Below are 20773 nucleotides of genomic sequence, written 5' to 3' on the forward strand. Positions count from 1 at the left end.
TAGTCTCACAAACTTTACTGTCCAGGCTGGCTTCAAAGTTCAGGCCTCTGCCTGGCCCGGTGGCTCACGCCTGTAATCCTAGCTACTCAGGAGGCTGAGATCTGAGGATCAAGTTTCAAAGCCAGCCCGGGCTCAAAAGGACCTGAGACTCTTACCTCCAATTAACCTCTAGAAAATCGGAAGTGATGCCTGGCTCAAGGGTAGGGTGGTAGCCTTGAGATGAAGAGCTCAGGGACAGCGCCTAGGCTGATTTCAAGTCACAAGATTCACAAAAAAAAAAAAAGCTCAGGCCTCAGATCTCAACCTCCTAAGTAGCTAGGATCACAGATGTGAGCCACAGGTGTCCCACTATTCAGTGTAGGTTTAATTTTTTGTCAGTCAAGGGACTTGGAAGTCTGGGCTAGAAAACTTCAAGTTTTCTAGTGGTTAATTGGAGATAAGAGTATCCCGGACTTTAGGACTTTAGTGCCCGGGGCTGGCTTTGAACCTTGATCCTCAGTTCTCAGCCTCCTAAGAAGTTAGAATTACAGGCGTGAGCCACCATGCCTGGCAATTAATTTTTTTTTAATTTTAAGGGTTTTTTTGTTGTTGTTTTTGACTAGTCATGGGGCTTGAACTCAAGGCATGGTCACTACCCTTGAGTTTTGTCAAGGATAGTGCCCAACCACTTAAGCCATAGAAAAATCAAACATAAGGCTTTGTGCATGCTAGGCAATTGCTCTGTCACTAGGCCATGATCCCAGTCCTTTTTGTTGTTTTTTGTTGGTCCTGAGGCTTGAACTCTGAGCCTGGTTGCTGTCCTTGAGCTCTTCAGCTCAAGCTGGTGCTCTACCACTTGAGCCACAGCACCACTTTAGGTTTTCTGGTGGTTAACTACAGATAGATCTCATAGACTTCTGTGCCCAGGCCAGCTTTGAACAGCGATCCTCAAATCTCAGCCTCTGGATTAGCTAGGATTACAGGCATAAGCCACTGGTGCCCAGCCAAGCAAAACTTTTTTATTATATATAGTGGAATCTAATAATGTTTTACTCATCACTTTTGGATATGGCTCAAAATTCTCATTTCAAAGCTATGACTGGGGGGGTTGTAGCTCAGTAGTAGATCATGTGCTCAGAATGCTTGAAGCCCTGTGTTAAATAAAGATTATAAGCCAGGTGCTGGTGGTTCACACCTGATCCAAAGTATGCCTGGACAGACATGTCTTTTTTTTGCCATTCCTGGGGCTTGAACTTGGGGCCTGGACACTGTTCTTGGACATTTTTTGCTCAAGGCTAGCACTCTGCCACTTGAGCCACAGTGCTACTTCCGGCTTTTTCTTAGCATGTGGTACCAAGGAATCGAACCTAGGGCTTCATGTATGCTAGCCAAGCACTCTTGCCACTATGCTACACTCCTGGCCATGGATAGACATGTCTGAAAGACTATCTCCCCTTATCTAACAAAAACTTGGAAGTAGAGGGGTGGCTCAGGTAAAGTCCCAACCTTAAAAAAAATAAAGACAACTGAGAGCTCAAGGCTCTGAATTTGAGCCTCAGTGCTAGCACACAGACACAAATTATTCAGGAAGCTAAGGTCTGAAAATAGAATCAAAACCAGCCCTGGCAAAAAAAAAAGCGTATGGACACTTTATGTCTAATTACCACTAACAAAAACTAGAAGCAGACATTAGGCTTAATAATTCGACAAAAGGTCGAACATCTGCCTTGAGGGAAAAAAAAATACTCGAATAGTGCCCAGGCCTAGAGTTCAAGCCCAAATACCAGCACACACAAAAAAAAGAAAGAAAGAAGGGTTGGGGATTTAGCTCAGTGGAAGAGCCCTTGCCTGGCAAGTGCAAGGCCCTGTGTTCGCCCCTCGGCTCTGGAAAAAATGAAAAATATCAATGATTATGAAGAAATTATTTTCATTTTCCCTTAATTTTGCTTTTCTTTTTCATTTATGGTATTATTCCTTCTATTTAAATTGTTGATTCTTTTCAAAACTATGTTACAGCCTATGTAAAGTATACTATGGTTCAATATCAGACCCACTAATATGTATGCACACATACACTGGTCTTATGACTTGAACTCAGAGCATAGACACTGTCCCTGAATTTTATTCCTTAAAAGTAGTCCTTTACCATTTGTGCCACAGTTAATTTATTTTATTTTATTGTTGAAATAATGTATACAGGGGTTACAGTTACATTCATCAGGTAGTAGGTGTATTACTTCTCACACATTGATACCCCTTCTCATGGTTTTGCCTCCATTTCCCTCCTGAGCCACAGTTAAGAATTTCATGGATTTGCCTGCCTAGCCTGGCTTTGAACCACAGTCCTCAGATCTTAGCCTCATGAAGAGATAGGATGATGATAGGTTTGAGCCACTAGCAATTGGCAAAATCAGACCTTCTTAAGGTGCTGTCCCTGAGCTCTTCAGCTCAAGGATACTGTGCTATCCTTGAGCCAAGCCCCACTTCCCGTTTTCTAGAGGTTAACTGGAGATGAGTCTCATGTCCTTTTGTGCCTGGGCTGGCTTTGAACCTTGATCCTCATATCTCAACCTTCTGAGTAGCTATGATTACAAGCATGAACTACTGGCACACAGTCCATTCAAACCTTCTTAATGCCTTTGTAGTCTTTTCTGTTTTCTCAACAGTGATTATCTGAAATCAGATATTTATTTCTATTAATTTTGTACCTAGCATCTTTACTTATTGCTATTATCATAATTATGATTTTATCATACTAAGATTACAATTCAGTATGGTAGACAAGTGTTCCACTACTGAGCTATGCATGCATCTCTTGATTTATTTTTTGTTCAGGTGAAAAACAATTTAGGATTTACAGGGTTACCCAGCTAGAAATAATTGTAATTTGACTTTTACCTTGTGTGTGTGTGTGTGTGTGTGTGTGTGTGTGTGTGTGTGTGTGTGTGTGTGTGTGTATGCACATGCCAGTATTAGGGCTTCAACCCTGGGCCTGGATACTATCTCTGAGCGTTTTTGCTTTAACAAGTATGATTAGAATGTCTGAGAATTGTGTCAATAATGGATATTCTAATGTTTTTTTTCTGACCATTTCCCACCATTGCATATATTTTTAAGGTATGACTTAATTTACTTTTGCTTTTCAGAGCTGTGGATGGAATCTGGAATCTTGTGCATGTTAAGCAAATGCTATACCACTGAGTGCCCCCATCCAGTACTAAGTTTTCTTTTTTAAAATTATTTTTTGTGCCAATTTAGTGCTTGAACTAAGGGCCTGAGTGCTATTCCCTGATGTTTTTTGCTCAAGGCTAGTAATACCTTTACCACTTGAGCCACAGCTCCACTTACAGCTTTTTTGGTGCTTCATAGAGATAAGAGTCTCACTGACTGTCTTGCCTGGATCAGCTTTGAATCACAATCCTTAGGTCTCAACTTCCTGAGAGGTAGTTTTATAGGTATACCCCACTGGCACCTGGCCCATGTGTTTTATTGTTATTATAAAGGTGATGTACCATACTTACATAAGTCAGGTAAAGAGTACATTTCTTTTTGTACATCGCCTCTTCTCTCAGGTTTTCCTACCCATCCCCACCCACAAGTTATATAGTTCATTTTCAACATAGTGTGTAGTGAGTACCGCTGCTACATTTTGTTCACCCTTTGTCTCTCCATTTCTGTTCCCCCTTTACCCTCTCAAAGACAAATACATGAACAAACAAGACAAAAAGGAAACAAAATTACCAACAAACAAAAAACACATTTCTATTTCTTGAAGTTCATTTCGATAAATATTGTATATGATCTGATGCAGATAGGCATTGCATCAGTGCTGTTGCTATGTTTTTTCTCAGTTGTGAGGCTTGAACTCTGAACCTGGGCATTGTCTCTGACCTCTTCATCTCAAGACTACAGCTCTACCTCTTGCCACAGCACCACTTTCAGTTTTCTAGTGATTAATTGGAGATGAGTCTCACAGACTTTAGTGCTCTGGGCTGGATTTGAACCTCTAGCCTCAGATCTCAGCTTCTTGAGTAGCTAGGATTACACTCATGAGCCAACAGCACCCAGCTGTTTTCTTTCCTTTTTTTTGCCAGTCCTGGGCTTGAGCTCAGGGCCTGAGCACTGTCCTTGGACTTTCTCAAGGCTAGAGCTCTACCACATGGGCCACAGCACCACTTCTGGCTTTTTTCTATGTATGTGGTACCGAGGAATCGAACCCAGGTCTTCGTGCATGCTAGGCAAGCACTCTACCACTAGGCCAAACTCCCGGCCCTTTCTTTCTTTTTCTAATGAATGTGTATTGAGTCTGATACCAGTATTCAAACTTACTGTATGACGCATGTTTTTTTCATTGGCGGGTGCTCCACCATCTGAGCCACACCCCACCATTGAATACTTTTTTCTTTCCCTCTTTCGTTCTTTCCTTCCTTCCCTTCTTCCCTCCTTCCCTCCCTCCCTTCCCCCCTCCCTCCCTCCCTCCCTCCCTCCCTCCCTTCCTTCCTTCCTTCCTCCCTTCCTTCCTCCCTTCCTTTCTTGTCCTCAAAAAAATTGTCACTGGGTCCAGGAGTGTAGCCTAGTGGTAGAGTGCTTGCCTAGCATGCACGAGGCCCTGGGTTGATTCCTTGGTACCACACACACACACACACACAAAAAGCTGGAATTCGTGCTGTGGCTCAAGTGGTAGAGTGCTAGCCTTGAGAAAGCCCAAGGTCAGTGCTCAGGTCCTGAGTTCAAGCCCCAGGACTAGAAAAGAAAAATAAACAAACAAACATGAATATGCAGAAAAATTGTCATTGGGTGCTGGTGATTCATGCTTGTTTTCTTAACTACTCAGGAAGCTAGAGATATAAGAGTCTCAGTTCAAAGCTAGGCTGGCAGGCTGGGTCAGGAAGACTGAGTTTTTTTTGTGGGGGTCATGGGGCTTTAACTTGGCCTGGGCACTGTTCCTGAGCTCTTCAGCTCAAGGCTTCTGCAGTACCCTTGAGCCAAGGCCCACTTCCCCATTTTCTAGAGGTTAATTGGAGATAGGAGTCTCAGGTCTTTGTGCCCGGGCTGGCTTTGAACCTTGATCCTTAGATCTCAGCCTCCTGAGTAGCTAGGATTACAGGGGTGAGCCACTGCCAGCTAAGATTGAGATTCTTTTTTTTTTTGTCAGTCCTGGGCTTGGGCTCAGGACTGAGCACTGTCCTTGGACTTTCTCAAGGCTAGCACTTTACCACTTGAGCCTCAGCACCACTTCGGCTTTTTGCTATGTATGTGGTACCAAGGAATCAAACCCAGGTCTTTGTGCATGCTAGGCAAGCACTCTACCACTAGGCCAAACTCCCGGCCCAAAGACCGAGATTCTTATCTCCAATAAACTGCCAAAAAATCAAAAGGTAGAGCTGTGAGTCTAGTGCTGCTAACCTTGGTCAAAGGAAACTCAGGGATAGCACCCAGGCCTAGATAATATGGAGGCTGAGATCTGAGGATCAAAGTTCAAAGGCAGCTCAGGCCAAAAAAAGCACTCAAGGCTCTTAATTTCCAATTAAAGGGCAAAAAGCCAGAGTGTAGGTATGACCTAAGTGGTAGAGCACCAGCCCTGACCAAAAATGTTAAAAGATACCTCTCAGGCCCTCATGTTAAGCCCTAAGTAGTGGGGGGTACCTGTTGCTCACGCCTATAATCCTAGCTACTCAGGAGGCTGAGATCTGAAGATCACAGCTCAAAAGCCAGCCCAGGCAGGAAGGTCTGTGAGACTCTTCAATTAACCACCAGAAAACCAGAAGTGCTGTGGCTCAAAGTGATGGAATTCTATCCTTGAGCTGAAGAGCTCAGGGACAGTGCCCAGGCCCAGAGTTCAACCAACCCCGCCCCCCCCCAAAAAAAATTAACAAAACCCTAAGTACCAACACTCAAAAAAGCCTTGTCTGGGGCCGGGAGTTTGGCCTAGTGGTAGAGTGCTTGCCTAGCATGCACAAAGACCTATGTTTGATTCCTCGGTACCACATACATAGAAAAAAGCCAGAAGTGATGCTGTGGCTCATGTGTTAGAGCTCCAGCCTTGAGAAAAATCCAAGGACAGTGCTCAAGCCCAAGCCTTGTCTGTACCTGCTGTCCCCTAGGCATTCTACCAAATTTCAGAAATAGGATAATGAGTCCAACATGTATTATTTAATTCCTGAGGGTTTTTTTTTGCCTTTAATAAAAAATGTAATTTTTTAACCCTAATGCTGGCATTGTCCAGCAAATTGTAAAGTTAAACTGCTGAAGTTTGTTTACCAAAACCTTGTAATTTCATTAATACTTTACATCTTTGCATTTAAATTAAAAAATCACATATAAGCCAGATGCCAGTGGGCCATGCCTATAATCCTAACCACTTAAGAGGCTGAAATCTGAGGATCATGTTTTGAAGCTAGCCCAGGCAGAATAATCTATAAGACTCATTTCTAATTAAACAACAAAAAGCCATCTTGGGGGGCCGGGACTTTGGCCTAGTGGTAGGGTGCTTGCCTAGCATGCACGACGACCCGGGTTCGATTCCTCGGTACCATACACATAGAAAAAAGCCGGAAATGGTTCTGAGGCTCAAGTGGTAGAGCTCTAGCCTTGAGAAAGTCCAAGGATAGTGTTCAGGCCCTGAGCTCAAGCCCGGGACTGGCAAAAAAAAAAGCCATCTTGGAAGTGGCACTGTGGCTAAAATGGTAGAGTGCCTGCCCTTGAGCAAATGAGCTCAGGCATAGTGCCCAGGCCCTGTGTTCAAGCCCTAGGACTAGCACCTGCACATGTGTACACACACACACACACACACACACACACACACGGAATAACTGCCAATACCTGATTTCTGTCTTTTGTTTTTCCACTTTCAGTCATATACTTAGATAGCTTTTGACCCCATGGGGAAAATTTTTAACAAGTAGAACTACCAATAACAGGAAGAGGTACAAAAATTGAAAATGAAATGTTTCCCATCATAGTGGATTCTTAAGTACATTCTTTGAGTATGTGCCTACTAGCCACATGTCTTTTGGCATAATTGTTACATGTTTATATTGGTAGCACACAGGTTGGTGTCTTGCATATAGTCCTAGCTGCTCAGGAGGCTGAGACCTGAGGGTTGTGGTTTGAAGCCAGCCTGAGCAGGAAAGTCCATGAGACTCATTTCCAGTTAGGTACAAAAAATACAGAAGTGGGGTTCTGCCTCATTTTGGAGTGCTAGTCTTTTCTTGGGGATCAAACCCAGGACTTTGCACTTGCTAGGCAAGTGCTTTGCCACTGAGCTACATCCCTGCTCTGGAATGCTAGGCTTGAGCATAAAAACTCACAGATAGCATCCGGGCACTGAGTTCAAGCCCCAGGACTGGTCAAAAATAAGTCAATGGGGCTGGGTTTCAGCATCTGTAATCCTAGCTATTCGGGAGACTGAGAACTGAGGATCTTGGTTCAAAGCAAGCCGGGGCACAAAATTCTGTGAGAGTCTTATCTTCAATTAACCACCAGAAAACCAGAAGTGGCCCTGTAGCTCCAAGGGTAGAGTGCTAGTCTTAAGCTGAAGAGCTCAAGGATAGTTGCTCAGGCCCCAAAGTTCAAGCCCCACAACCAACCAAAAAAAAGTCAATCTGATAGGCTCCACTTGCCTCTCAGAAAGCACTAATAGCTATGCTTGGAAGCACAGGTCTGTTTCGAGGTAGTCCTGAGCATTTTCTCACACCAGGCACTGGAAAGGGAGCTTGTGATTCTGAAGTTGAGTGATTTCTGATAATGGCTTTACCAGGCCTATAACAATTAGATTTGTTCAACTCTCCAGTAGAGGGCACGCTCTTGTAAACTTTTGTAGGACAGTTTGCTGGGTAGTTTACTGCTGGAGGATTTATGTCGGCCATAGTATAGAGGCTTTACTTATCTTGGTTCCCCTTCAACTGGAATTCAGCAAATGAGAACATACTACAAATAATATTTTTTTATGGTGCTGAGGATCAATTCCAGGACTGACCCTGAACTCCTAGCTCAAGTTTCTTTTAGGGTTGTTGTTTGGTTGTTTTTTGTTTTGTTTTGTCTTGCAGCTTGAGCACTGTCCATGAGCTTTTTTGCTTAAGGCTAGTGCTCTGCCACTTGGGCCACAGCTCCACATTGGCTTTCTTGGTATTCAGTGAGATAAGAGCCTCATGTTCTTTCTGTTTTCCTGCCTAGGCTGGATTCAAACCTTGATCCTTAGATCACAGCCTCCCGCATAGCTAGGATTACAAGTATGAGCCATTTTTCTTTGGCTTTGTTTTCTTTTTGTTTTAGTCTTGGGACATGAACTCAATGTATAGATGACATCCCTGAGCTTTTTTGCTTAAGGTTAGCACTCTGCTACTTGAGCCACAGCTCCGCTTCCAGTTTTCTAGTGGTTAATTTGAGATGAGAGTCTCATGGACTTTACTATCTGGGTTGGCTTGGAACCATGATGGTCAGATCTCAACCTTTTGAATAGTTAATATTACATGCTTGAGTCACCAGTGCCTATAAAATTTATTTTTCAAGTCCTGGAACTTGAACTCAGGGCCTGGGCATTGTCATTGGACACTTTTTGCTCAAGGCTAGTGCTCTGCCACTTGAGCTATAGCACCACTTCTGGCTTTTTCTGAGTATGTGGTACTGAGGAATTGAACCCAGGGCCTCCTTCATGCTAAGTGAGCATCTACCACTAGGCTGTGCCCCTAGACCCCTATAATATTTTTTAATCCTCAAATTCATATTAAATCAACTCAGACAATTATTTACAATTATTGCAGTACCAGTAACTGGGAATATAGCTTGGTAATAGAGTGCTTGCCTAGCGTGCATGAATCCCTGTGTTCAGTTCTTTAGTACCACATAAATAGAAAAGGCTGGAAGTGGTACTGTGGTTCAAGTGGTAGGCCATGTGGTTCAAGCCACATAACTGGAAATAAAGAGTGCCAGTAGTAATACGGTGACTTAAGCAGGTGGCATACACAGTTCAGAGGCATAGAGAAGTCTGAAGGGATCAAACCCTGCAGGCCCACATTTTAGTGTATGTGGACACGTGCCTGTGTGCATGCTTGCATATGTCCACTAGTCCTGGTACTTGAACTAAGGATCTGAAGTCTGTCCCTCAAATTTTGTGTTCCAGACTAGTGCTAGGTCACTTGAGCCACACCTTCATCTCCAGCCTTTTTGGTGGTTAATGGGAGATTAGAGTTTTAGGGACTTTCCTGCTCAGGCTGGCTTCAAACTTAAATCCTTAATTCTTAGCTTTCCAAGTAGCTAGTATTACAAATATGAGCCACTGGTACCTTGCTGGGTGTGTGTGTGTGTGTGCATGTGTGTGCGTGTGTATGTGTGTGTGTGTGTGTGTGCCCATACTGGGGCCTGAATTTAGGGTCTCAGCACTGTCCCTTAGCCTTTTCTCTCAAGGCTTGTGTTTTATCATTTGAGCCATAACTTCACTTCTGGCCTTTTGGTGGTTAATTATAGATAAGGATGCCCCTGTTTGGCTTTGAACTACGATCCTCAGTTCTTAAGTCTCCTAGGATTACAGGCATGTGCCAGTGGTACCCTGCTACATTTGAGTATTTTATCTAGAAACCATCAGGATCCCACCGAAGGGCATTTCATGATTGGGTTGATTGGCTTTGCCTTAGACAATGGTCACATTGGGATTTAAGATACAAGGACAATACTATTAAGGAGACTAATAGAAGGCCCTACCTGATGTGCGGTGGATCAAGGAGCTGGGGGGAGGGGGCTGTGGAAAGTGGGATGTTTAGCTTAGAGATCAATGGAACAGTCAACCCATGCTATATGATGCTGTTTTCAGGGTCCCTGCTGAGGAGTGGAACAGAGGAACCAGAGCACAGAGTGGGGGACTGGGGGCTGAGATAACCCTTGCCTCTTGCAACTTTCAAGAAAGTATATACAATAATCTTATTCTTTCCTTAGGGGTGGTCGTGGTGACAGGACTGGCCGTTATGGAGCCACTGATCGATCTCAGGATGATGGTGGAGAAAACCGCAGCCGTGATCATGACTACCGGGACATGGACTATCGTTCATACCCCCGAGAATATGGCAGCCAGGAGAGCAAACACGACTATGATGACTCATCTGAAGAGCAGAGTGCAGAGGTGAGGGCAGAGCCAAGCCTGGGGGCAGCCTGAAGGGCCTGTATATCTTATTGCAGCGCCAGGTGCAGGCAGTGAGTGCCCTGTTCCTGTGCCTTTGCCTGCTCAGTGGCTTTGCCTCACCTGGATGGCTCTATCCCCTCCTCCTTTCTCCGAGGGCTCCTTTCCAGAGTTGGGTCTCCTGGCTTCCACATGCTTGCCTCTGTATTTCTGAGGGCCCCTGGCCACCACCTCTTTCCCTTCTTGCCTGTTCAGTTTTGGCCTACAGTTCACTGCAAGCCCTATACTTCCTGCTCCCAGCCAATTTAGAGGACTCAAGAGAATATCTTCTGTGGGACCTGATGTATGGGGCTGGGAGGACAACTGAGAGACGGGACATCACTAAGCCCAGCAGCTGTGGGAGGCCCGTCCATGGGAATTCTTAATATTGTTAGAGTCCTCCCTTCGACAGGAAAGATCTGTGGGGGAGCCAGTCCCTATGAGGTAGTTAGCCTTAGCCTAAGGCGTGAAGCCTAATGCTTACCATCAGGGAGCCCACATCTAAAGGGAATATAAAGCCTGTCTGGTAGGGACCCCAGTTTTAGGCAGCAGTCATGGTTCTATTCAAGTCAGGCAGGCAGCTCTCCTGCGTAGTATAAAAAGTGCTCTTTTTTTTGTGCTGGTACTGGGGCTTGAACTCAGGGCCTCTTGCTCTCCACTCAGCTTTTCTGCTCATGATTGATATTCTACCACTTGAACCATACCTCTATTTCTGGCGTTTTGCTGATGCATTGGAGATAAGAGTCTCTGAGATTTGTTTGCCTGGGCTGGCTTTGAATGTCTATCCTCAAATCTCAGCATTCTGAGTAGCTAGGCCTACATGGTTGAGCCACCAGTGCCAGGCTTCAAATAGGTTCTCTTTTATAAGCCCCACCCTCTGGGGAACAGGTTAAGCTACCCTCAATCTTCCCAAGAGCAGATTCTGGTGAACTATCAGGTTTGGTTTGGAGCTAGGAGCTACAGGTATCTGTGTTTCCCTGGTGGTGGCTATTGAGCTGTACCTGGATGTCTCTGGCCACCCAGTGTGCTCCAAGAAGGACCTCTGGCAAGTGTGAGAGGGGAGCATCTGGCGGTCTGGTTCTAGTCCTCCTGTAGGTGAAAGGGTGTAGGCCCAGGTCTAGCCTGCTTAGTCTTGGGATAGGTATGTTGGGCAGCAGTCACAGCCTGTTTGGAAGGAAACTGGTAGTGACAGTGGCCCCTAGCTAGAGGTGAGGAACAGGAACCAACTGGGCCTGCTGACACTTCTGGGCCCATACTTGAAGTGGTTCCTATGCTCCCAGCTTGATGGCAGGGCCCAAACGAAGCCATGTAAAGAACTGTGGGTAGCCATCAGGGACACGGAACAATAATTGTACACATATACCAGCTGAGCAGGCAAGGGAGGAAGAGGAGAGATGTCAAAGGCAGAGTCCAGTACTGACCTCCGGCCACTTGTCCCAAAGAGATTTAAGCTGTGTAATCACCTGCCTTTGGGAGTTCCTCCTCCACATGTATAGCACATCCTTTGAAGACAACCCACCTCCCCCCAAAACATCCCATGGAGTATTTCCAGCCCCCCAAAGGGTTGCAGTCCAAGGCCTACCCACCCTGCCTACCTGAGGCTTTAGCCGGAGCCCGCCCACCCCTGGCTTTCAGAGCCTGCCTGCCTCAGAGAGCCAGCAGCCAGGCTCTAGGCTTTTCCAGACTGACTGCCCGTCTGGTGTCTTCCATCTCATTCTGTCGGCCAGGATTCCTACGAGGCCTCCCCGGGCTCCGAGACTCAGCGTAGGCGGCGGCGGCGGCACAGGCACAGCCCCACTGGCCCGCCAGGCTTCCCCCGAGACGGCGACTATCGGGACCAGGACTATCGGACCGAGCAAGGGGAGGAGGAGGAGGAGGATGAGGAGGAGGAGGAGGAGGAGAAGGCCAGTAACATCGTCATGCTGAGGATGCTGCCACAGGCAGCCACTGAGGATGACGTACGTGTCCCCCATGGCCCTTGGCAAGCAGCAGAGCAAGGAGGCCAGGCTGGGTCTCCTCCACGGCCCTTAGCTTCTCTCCACCCCTCCCTCACTCCCCCAACCTTAGCACCTTCCCTCCCTTCTCCCCACCAGCTCCTGTTGCTCAGTGCTGTCCATCCTCTGTGCAGGCCTCCATCAGCTCTGGGTCTGGAAGTGATGATGTCAGATAGAGGCCAGCTTGGCCCATGGGGCAACAGGTGCAGGGTGGCTGACAGCTGCTGGGGAGAAAAGATCCTCCCTCCTGCACATTCCATTCAATTCCATCTTTCTGTACTTGTGGACCAAGTGCCAAGTCCTTAGCAGGCCCAGTACTGGCAGTTTTGAGTGGCAGAGAGCTATGGAGGAGGGGTAAAGGGGTGGGGCAGGAGGACTCAGGGCTCATGGTATTTTCTGGAATTCTTGTCTCTTACCCACCCCCCTCTTTTGTCAGATGTATGGACTCTTTTCATTGGCCAGATCACAATACCTTGCATGGCTACTGACTGTTGCCCCTCCCTGTTTGCCTTTATGACATTCTCTCCCTTCCATCTTCCTTTTTCTCCTATTCGCTCTTGTATGGAGCGTGTCATAACAAGCCACTAAGTTCCCGAGAGGACTACCAGGCTACATCCTGCCTAGTAGCCTTCTTCTCGATGCCCTCCACCTCTGTGAGTTCTCTGAACAGTGCTTCTCTGACATCTGCAGGCTGTCCAATTTGTGACAGTGACAAGCCCACCTTGTTATGTGGGGGCCTTCAGAAGTCTGGCTCTCCTGCCCCATTAGGGATCAACAGTCACTGGAGAAATTATGGCAGGGTGAGCCACATGCCAGGTCTGATTGAACCCTCACTGAGTCCCTACAGAGAAGGTATTCTTTGTAGTCACTCCTACCAATCCCAAGCAGTAAAATGGCTTGGCTTGTGCTGTACAGACAGCAGGTACCAGAGGGGAATTGAAGTGGGAACTTGAGCAGCTGGACCTGAGCACCCAAATTCTTCCTGCTTCCTCAGCCAGCCTTGAGTGTTTTAAAACTCAGATAAGCTCATCTGTGCATCTTTCCTTTTAATCATTTTCTGTGGGTATGTGTATAAGTCTAATTTCCTGTCATTGAACTCAATGTGGAAACAGGCTCAAAGGCCTGAAGACTCCGCCCCAAGAGCTCTCAGCATAGGTTCTGCACACACCCTCCCTTCCTCCCTCCCTGCTCCCATGAGAGTCTCCACCAGCCTAGAGATGCTGCTCTGGTCTGTTCCTGAGTTTTCCCAGCCACTTACTCGAGGCTCATTCCATCACACTTGCCATATCCATGTCTGTCCATTTCATCTCTGCTTTAAGTTCTTCCTCTTCTCATGGTCTAGAACATGTGGCTAGGATTTGCTCAGGCTCCTGTCCTCTCTTGCTGCTCTTCACATTATGGTCTTAGGATGCAATCCAGGAGAGGGGGCAATCCCTTTGCAAAGGGTTGAATCTCACTCTAGCTTTCCTTGCTTCATAGCTGCCACTGTCTCTTTGTCCTGCCCCCACTGCCCACTGTTTGTGACTTGGTATCTCATTTGTTCTCCTGTTTACTCTGTGCCTTTGGAGTCATCTCAATGCCATTCTTTACCCTGCACTATGTCCCTATCTTCATTCGACTCACTTTCTGCAAGTCCAGGGCTGGAGGCCAAGGCTGAGTATTGGTGTTGGGATGAGGCTGTTGTCACTCTGAAAGATGCAGAGGAGGTGTGTGTGTGTGTGTGTGTGTGTGTGTGTGTGTGTGTGTGTGTGTGTTCATGTTCTTTGGGGGTGAGGCTTTTGTCACTCTGAAAGATGATACAGAAGAGATGGTGTGGGTAGGTGTGGTCCATGGCCCCCAGCCCAAGGTTTGGAAACTTCCAGGTGCCGCACCCATCCGCCCATCCCCTTTGCTGAGCCCCCTGCCCTCTATCTCCCCGTACAGATCCGTGGCCAGTTGCAGTCCCACGGTGTACAAGCTCGGGAGGTCCGGCTGATGAGGAACAAATCATCAGGTGAGCTTTCGTTCCCAGCACCCTCTCCACTGGACAGCCTCAGTCTCCAAATCTCCTGCCTCTGTCTCTCCCTCAGCCTCCTTTCCCCACCTTCCCAACACAGCTGGGAATGGGCAGCTTGAGGGTACCCTTTCTTTTCTCCCCTTCCCCTACTGTCCCAGCTCCAATAGCCTCTATGAGGGGTGACAGGGAGGGGAGTGAGTACTCCCTGGGGGCAGAGCCAGGATCAGGCTTCCTCTTTGGGTCTCAGGATGTCACTAGGTGACCCCCCCCCAGCACATTCCTTTCTCCTCCTTCTTTTGCCCCTTGCTCTCCACATTTTTCTGGCAACAGCCTCTGACCAGAAAGTAGATCTGACATGACCCCACTCCTATGTCCTAAGAGGGAAAGACAGGGGATGGCTCTCATCCGAGGCCTACCCCTTCCTTCCCTCCCTCCCCTCTCTCTTTGCTTCCCTTCCTCCTTCCCTCCTTCCCTTTTGCAGGCTGCTTGGAGCTGGCCTGAGGTTAGAAGGGTGGGGGAGTTGTCTCTGCAGGACCTCTGCCCAGGCTTCCCAAGGCAGGCACAGTGGGGCCTCACTCTGCCTGGGCTTCTCTCTCCATCTCAGTTTCTTTCCTCCCTACACCTCCTCCATCTTTCCTTCCTCCCTTCTCTTCTCCTGTATATCTCTGTCTGCCTGCCTGCCTCTCTCTCTCTCTCCCTCTCCCTTCGCCTTTCCTTCTCCCTCTCCCCCTCCCTCTGATTAGACCAGTCCATCCCCTGTCTATCCTAACAGTGATTCTTGTAGATCAAGTGTTTCCCCAAGATCTGCCATTTCCAAAGCATCCCTCTACTCACCCCTGAAGGAGATGCTTTCCTGAGCCCTCAGCCCCAAACCCCTTTTCCTTTCCCAGTCCTGGCCAGTCCAGGAACCTTTAAACATTATAGTTTGCTCTCACTGACAAACTGTGGGTCATCCTGCAAGGAATCGTCCCCAAGTGTGGCTTCTTGATGGCCCTGAATACTTCGCCCAGACACCCACCAGTTCTTACATCTAAGATCTTCCTGGCCAATTCTGGCCACCGTTCTCCTGTCTAGGAGGATCAGGATATAGGCCACTATATTTTCCCCTCTCTGGCCCTGGAGCAGCTCCCTCGTCAGGCCTGTTACCCAACCTCTGCACTCTGGTCAGATTGAGATTGGGTTGTTTATTATTCCCTATGAACCAGGGGTCCCATAACACACACCAGCTTAGCCTGGATTCTCTTCTGTTCCACTGATTAACCAGTTGCTCCAGGCATCCTTCTAAGCACTTTTGGCCTTGAACTACACCTGCCCTTGAGTTATTTGTGGCCCCTTGTGGAGCCAGAAGCCTGCCCCTTTCCCCCTCCCCTGGAGACAGACTTCCTTGCATCCTTTTTATCCTAGCTACTTCTGCCACTCCAGGCTGCCTAGGCAGGACTGCCTGAGCCCCCCATCTCTGCTCAGTTGGGGTATGACCTTTCCTTTACCCCAATCTCTCTCCTACTCCTACTCTGTTTTCCTCCCTCCCTCCCTTTTAACTGTCCTTCCTGGCTACCTTCTTTGCCTGACATGCCCCCCCTTTCTCCTTCCCTTCCACCCTCTCCATCCCCTCTCTCTCTCTCTCTCTCTCTCTCTCTCTCTCTCTCTCTCTCTCTCTCTCCTTGCCTTTTTTCTCTGCCTTTCTTCCTTTCTCCTCTTCCCCCTTCCCTCTTTGCCCCTGGTCCTCTCCCCTCGGGTCCCGCCCCCGGGAACGCCGCGTATCCAAAGCTGTTGACTAACCCACTGCGTCTGTATCTGAATGCTGTCTCCAGGTCAGAGCCGGGGCTTCGCCTTCGTCGAGTTTAGTCACTTGCAGGACGCTACACGATGGATGGAAGCCAATCAGGTTGCTTTGCCGCACTTGAACCCCCCCCCAAACAAATACTACTTTATAATCGAGCGCTCCCCATCGCCTGAATCTTATGGACACAGATCCCTTCCCTGTGTTCCACCCCCACTATCCCCTCTTTCCCCCTTCCTTGCCCTCACTTCCCATGTGACTCCTCTTCCCATCTCTCGCTACCCAGTGGGCTTTCCATCCAGAGCCAGGCTCAGCACTGGCCCCAACCCCCTCCTCCTGCCAGGCACTAGTGCGCTGCTCTCCACCTCTCCCAGCTGAGCTTTTCAGAGAATGAGCTGCCAGAGTGGGTTCTTTGCCCTAGCTTCCCACACCCCAGAGGGCAGGCGAGTCCCAAAGGGACCTCCCTACCTCTTCCAGTCAGCCAGAGTCAGAAGGGCCACTGGAAATCACACCAGCAGCGAACAGAGCTGTTGGCACACTAACTAGCAAGACTCGTTTTGTCAGCCTTCTCCCTGCATGTGAATTTGGCCCTTTGAGTTCCATGCAGAGGGACAGCACTGCTCTGTTGGTCAAAAGTTCCAGTCAAGTGTGATAGTTTTATTGATAGCCTGGGCTCACTCTGCTTGCCACCCCACCCCCACCCCTAGCACTTCATTCATAAGAGGCCCCACCTCTGCCTTCTCAGCCTGGAGCTCTGCTCAGTCAGCCTCAGAGATTGCCCACTCCCCTAGCCTGGCAAGAGAGTCCCAGCCCTGCAGTTTTGGGACCTTCCCAGATGCAAAGATCTGCCTTGGCCATCCAGTTCCCGCCTTGATTCCCTAGAAGCATCAGAAGAGAAAGAAGTGGCTGTGGTAAAGAGCAGTCCTGGCAGCAGCCGCAGCAACCCAGGGGCCAGCTCTGCTGGGCAGTAGGCTAGTGCCATGGGCCCTGGGCCCAGCCATCCTTGGGAAGGCGGCCTCACGGCAAGAACTTCCTTCTTTAAATATGGCTCTTTCTTTTCCCCCCTTCTCCAGCGCTAGCGCACATGCGCATTCTCTTTCTTTGCCCTCTCCACCTTTCCCTCCCCTCCCCAGTTCCCCTCGTCCCCAAGTATAGCCTATGTAGTGCTGCTGGCCCTGGGTGTGGCCTGCTAGTGTCAGGGCCAAATTGGGGGTTCTCCCTTCTGTCCGGCAGGCATCGGTCAGCCGAGCACTGTGTGCCTGGTAATGTGTGTTCACATTTGGGTGCGTGTGCCCGGAAAAGCTGCCCGGAAAAGCAGCGAGCAGCTGTGCCCGAGAGCTGCGGCACTTTCCCTCCCTCCTCCCTTCCTTCTTCCCTCCGTCCGTTTTCCGACCTCCCTCCGTTCCCTGTCCCTCATCCATCCAGCTGAAGGGCTCGCTCACTCTCTTCTCCTTTGCTGAAACGGTGCATGGGGCACTGCTGCCTGGGCCTCACTGCGCTTTGCTTTTTCCTGCAGCACTCCCTCAATATCCTGGGCCAGAAGGTATCCATGCACTACAGCGACCCCAAGCCCAAGATCAATGAAGACTGGCTGTGTAATAAGGTACAGAGAGGTGGTGGGCAATGGGTGCCATGGAAAGAGGCAGCTCCACAGGGGTGGCTCATATTCTGGTCCTACCAGGAGGTGTGGTGTTGAGGATAGGCTTTCTAGTGCCCAGCCAGCCAGGCTCTGCCCTTACCAATCTATAGCCTTGCCTGGTGGCCCAGTAGGCTTCTATGTGGCTTATCAGTGATAGTGAAGGCCTAACCTGGCATATGGGAAGTTGCCTTAGGAGCCAGGCTGCCTACAGAATGTGTCAGATCAGCCTTAAATGATAGCTGATAGTACTTGTTCTGTCTCTGCCTCAATGTCCTCCACTCTTTTTATTTCATTTTTTTGGTGCCAATCCAGGCGCTTGAACTCAGGGCCTAGGTGCTATCTCTAAGTTTAGTGAAGATAATATGAATGTCATAGACTTTCCTGCCCAAGCTGGCTTTGAATTGTGATCCTCAGATTTGAGCCTCCTGAGTAGGTATGGTTATAGACATAAGCCACCAGCACCACTCGTCTGTCCTCCGCTTTTTTTTTTTTTGCCTGTTCTGGGGCTTGAAATCAGGGTCTTAGCACTGTCCGTGAATTTCTTTTGCTTAAGGCTAGCACTCTACCACTCTACCACTTGAGCCACAGCAACATTTCCAGCTTTTTCTATATTTATGGTACTGAGGAATCCAACCCAGGGCTTGATCCATGCTAGGCAAGCCCTCTACCACTAAGCCACATTCCCAGCCTGTCCTCCACTCAAGATGAAAAATGGGAGGGTAATGCTTCAAATGACTCCTGTCCCACAGTCTACACTGTAAAGCCACTAAAGAGAAGCACAGAGTGTTCCTTGGGCTCACATCAGGGGACTCAACCTTGAAGGCCATCCTGATACAGCCACATCTCACCTGGGCCTGGAGGGTACAGTGTGTAGGTTTTCTGGTCGCCCTCATATTTCCTAAGAGGAAGCCGAGGCTCATAGAGGTGGAACCATAGATAAGCCTTTAGCTAGTACTTGCTCCTGATCACAGGGAACAAGGGGTAGCCTCAGGCCTTCCCTAGGAGCCATAGCCCTACCTCCCACTGCCATCTGTCTATCCCAAAGTCTAATGGGGATTCAGATAGCTAGGAGAGGACTATGCCTGCTCTCTGAGAAGCAGGGGAAGCAGCATCTGTCATTCTGTCAGAAGGTGAGGTGCCCGACATGTCTGGAGAGAGAGGGCAAAGTGACAGTGCCACATCATCCCTCTTACTTGCAGGTTTTCCCTGAAACCAGGCCTCTCTCCTCCTTCCTTTCCCCTCTTTTATGCACCCTGTTGCTCTTGGTAACCAGATTCTGTCTTAAGAAATGCCACCATCTCCCTTGCCTTTCCTGCTGTTCGTGCCCATCTTACCCACTGTCACCCTGACAGCACAGGTCATGCCCGCTTTGATATTCTGCCCTTTTTCTGCCCTTACCTCAGTGCAGTTGAAGCCTATCTTGGACAAGGCCCTTCCCTCTCTGTTTAAACCCCTAACAACTCTGAATTTCCACATGCATTCATTCATACCTCCCTTACCTAGCGTCATCTTTTTTTTTTTTTTGCCAGTCGTGGGCTTGAGCTCAGGGCCTGAGCACTGTCCTTGGACTTTCTCAAGGCTAAAGCTCTACCGCTTGAGCCTTAGCACCATTTCTGGCTTTTTTCTATGTATATGGTACCGAGGAATTGAACCCGGGTCTTCGTGCATGCTAGGCAAGCACTCTACCACTAGGCCAAACTCCCGGCCCCTAGCGTCATCTTTTTATCCCAGCCGTCACGTGTGCCTCTCTGCCCCATATACACATCCACATGCAGAAAATCTCTTCTTCCTTCCACTCGGGATTCTTCCCAGCTAACATTAAACTGGGTATCCCAAATCAGATTTCCTTGTTTCTAGGCATACAAGCACAGTGAGCTGTACTTCTCTTGGCCCATTCCCCATCTCCTGTACCCCTATCATGACTCCGTCTCAACAGACTAACCTGTTGTTTACACTGCATCTACCTAACTACTTAGATCCCCAGGGCAGAAGCCACATGGAGCCACGTGGGACATCCTGGGCCTGGCGTAGACATATTGCTTTAGTACCTGAATAGAATGGAGATTAAAAAAAATGGTGAAAACAGGCAAGATCTCTATAGAGGCTGGGAAAAATTTTTCTGAAAAGTAGGATTTGAGTTAGTCCTAAAGATAGAGGAGGGGGGCAAGAAGTTGCTGGCTTCTAGGAGGGAACATTGAGAAGCAAGTCTTAGGAAAGGAACCTACTAGAGAACTTGAGGGGAAAAATACAGGGAGTTGGTAGCACCTTGGAGGCAGGACTGAGAAGCGACAGGAGTTCCAGGAGGCCACCCTATGGGGTTCACCAGGGAATCTAAAGGTCCAAGTTTGGAGGGTGCCTCGGAGAGGCCCGTCCCCCTCTGACCACTTGGCCTATGCCTCACAGTGTGGTGTCCAGAATTTCAAACGCCGAGAGAAATGCTTCAAATGTGGTGTGCCCAAATCAGGTGAGAGACTGTCTTTCCCCCAAAGATCCCAGGACATGGGGGTGTGGAGAAAGGGTGAGGGACCAGGGTTCGGGGGGGGGGTGAAGCAGGAAGACAATGACACCAGCCTGTCTTCTATTGTCCTGAACAGAGGCAGAGCAAAAGCTGCCCCTTGGCACCAGGCTGGATCAGCAGGCGCTGCCACTAGGTGGACGGGAGCTAAGCCAGGGCCTGCTCCCGCTGCCACAGCCCTACCAGGCTCAGGGAGTGCTAGCCTCCCAGGCGCTCTCACAGGGCTCGGAGCCAAGCTCGGAGAACGCCAACGACAGTGAGTCAGTTGTTTCCTCCTCCTCCTCCTCCTCCTCCTCCTCCTCCTCCTCCTCCTCCTCCTCCTCCTCCTCCTCCTCCTCCTTTCCTTCCTTCCTTCATTCTTCCTTCTTCTTCTTCCTCCTTCTTCTTCCTTCTCCTCCTTCTTCCTTCTTCCATGCCCTGAGTTGTCTGGTATTGGGGTGGGGGTGGGGGGTGGAAGGAAAAGTGGTTGTAGGGAGAGCAAAAGGAGCAACAGCCCTCCCCCCAAGCTGACTTTGAGGGTATATTAGCAAGGTTATCAGCAGATGAGTGCCTGGGCTGGCCCCTGTCCTGTCAAGCAGAGGTGCATCTAGGAAGAAGAGGTAGAGAGGAAGCAACAGGCATATGGGCATGGAAGCCAGAGGACAAGGAACAATGTAGAGTCACCAGGTGTGGGGGGGATTTTGTGGAGCAGACTGCAAAAGGTGCCCCCCAACACTGGTC

At 48.7% G+C, this 20773-nt stretch overlaps 1 protein-coding gene across 8 annotated transcripts in view; it reads left to right on the forward strand.

The window, feature by feature from the left end:
* The window catches only part of Rbm10 (RNA binding motif protein 10), a 37373-nt gene that overhangs the window by 10983 nt on the left and 5617 nt on the right, over positions 1–20773 (forward strand). For 4 of the 8 annotated variants that reach the window (XM_090326526.1, XM_090326527.1, XM_090326522.1 and 1 more), the window contains 7 exons: positions 9910–10093; positions 11857–12087; positions 14047–14116; positions 15931–16004; positions 17416–17502; positions 19942–20002; positions 20133–20309. In XM_090326526.1, coding sequence (XP_090182652.1) covers positions 9910–10093; positions 11857–12087; positions 14047–14116; positions 15931–16004; positions 17416–17502; positions 19942–20002; positions 20133–20309 — 884 coding nt within the window. The remainder of the gene's footprint in view (positions 1–9909; positions 10094–11856; positions 12088–14046; positions 14117–15930; positions 16005–17415; positions 17503–19941; positions 20003–20132; positions 20310–20773) is intronic. The other 4 variants (XM_090326528.1, XM_090326529.1, XM_090326524.1 and 1 more) reach the window with 1 other exon arrangement.

The sequence above is a fragment of the Megascapheus bottae genome, chromosome X, assembly GCF_031878675.1.
Source record: "Megascapheus bottae isolate mThoBot1 chromosome X, mThoBot2.hap1, whole genome shotgun sequence".
Lineage (NCBI taxonomy): Eukaryota > Metazoa > Chordata > Mammalia > Rodentia > Geomyidae > Megascapheus > Megascapheus bottae.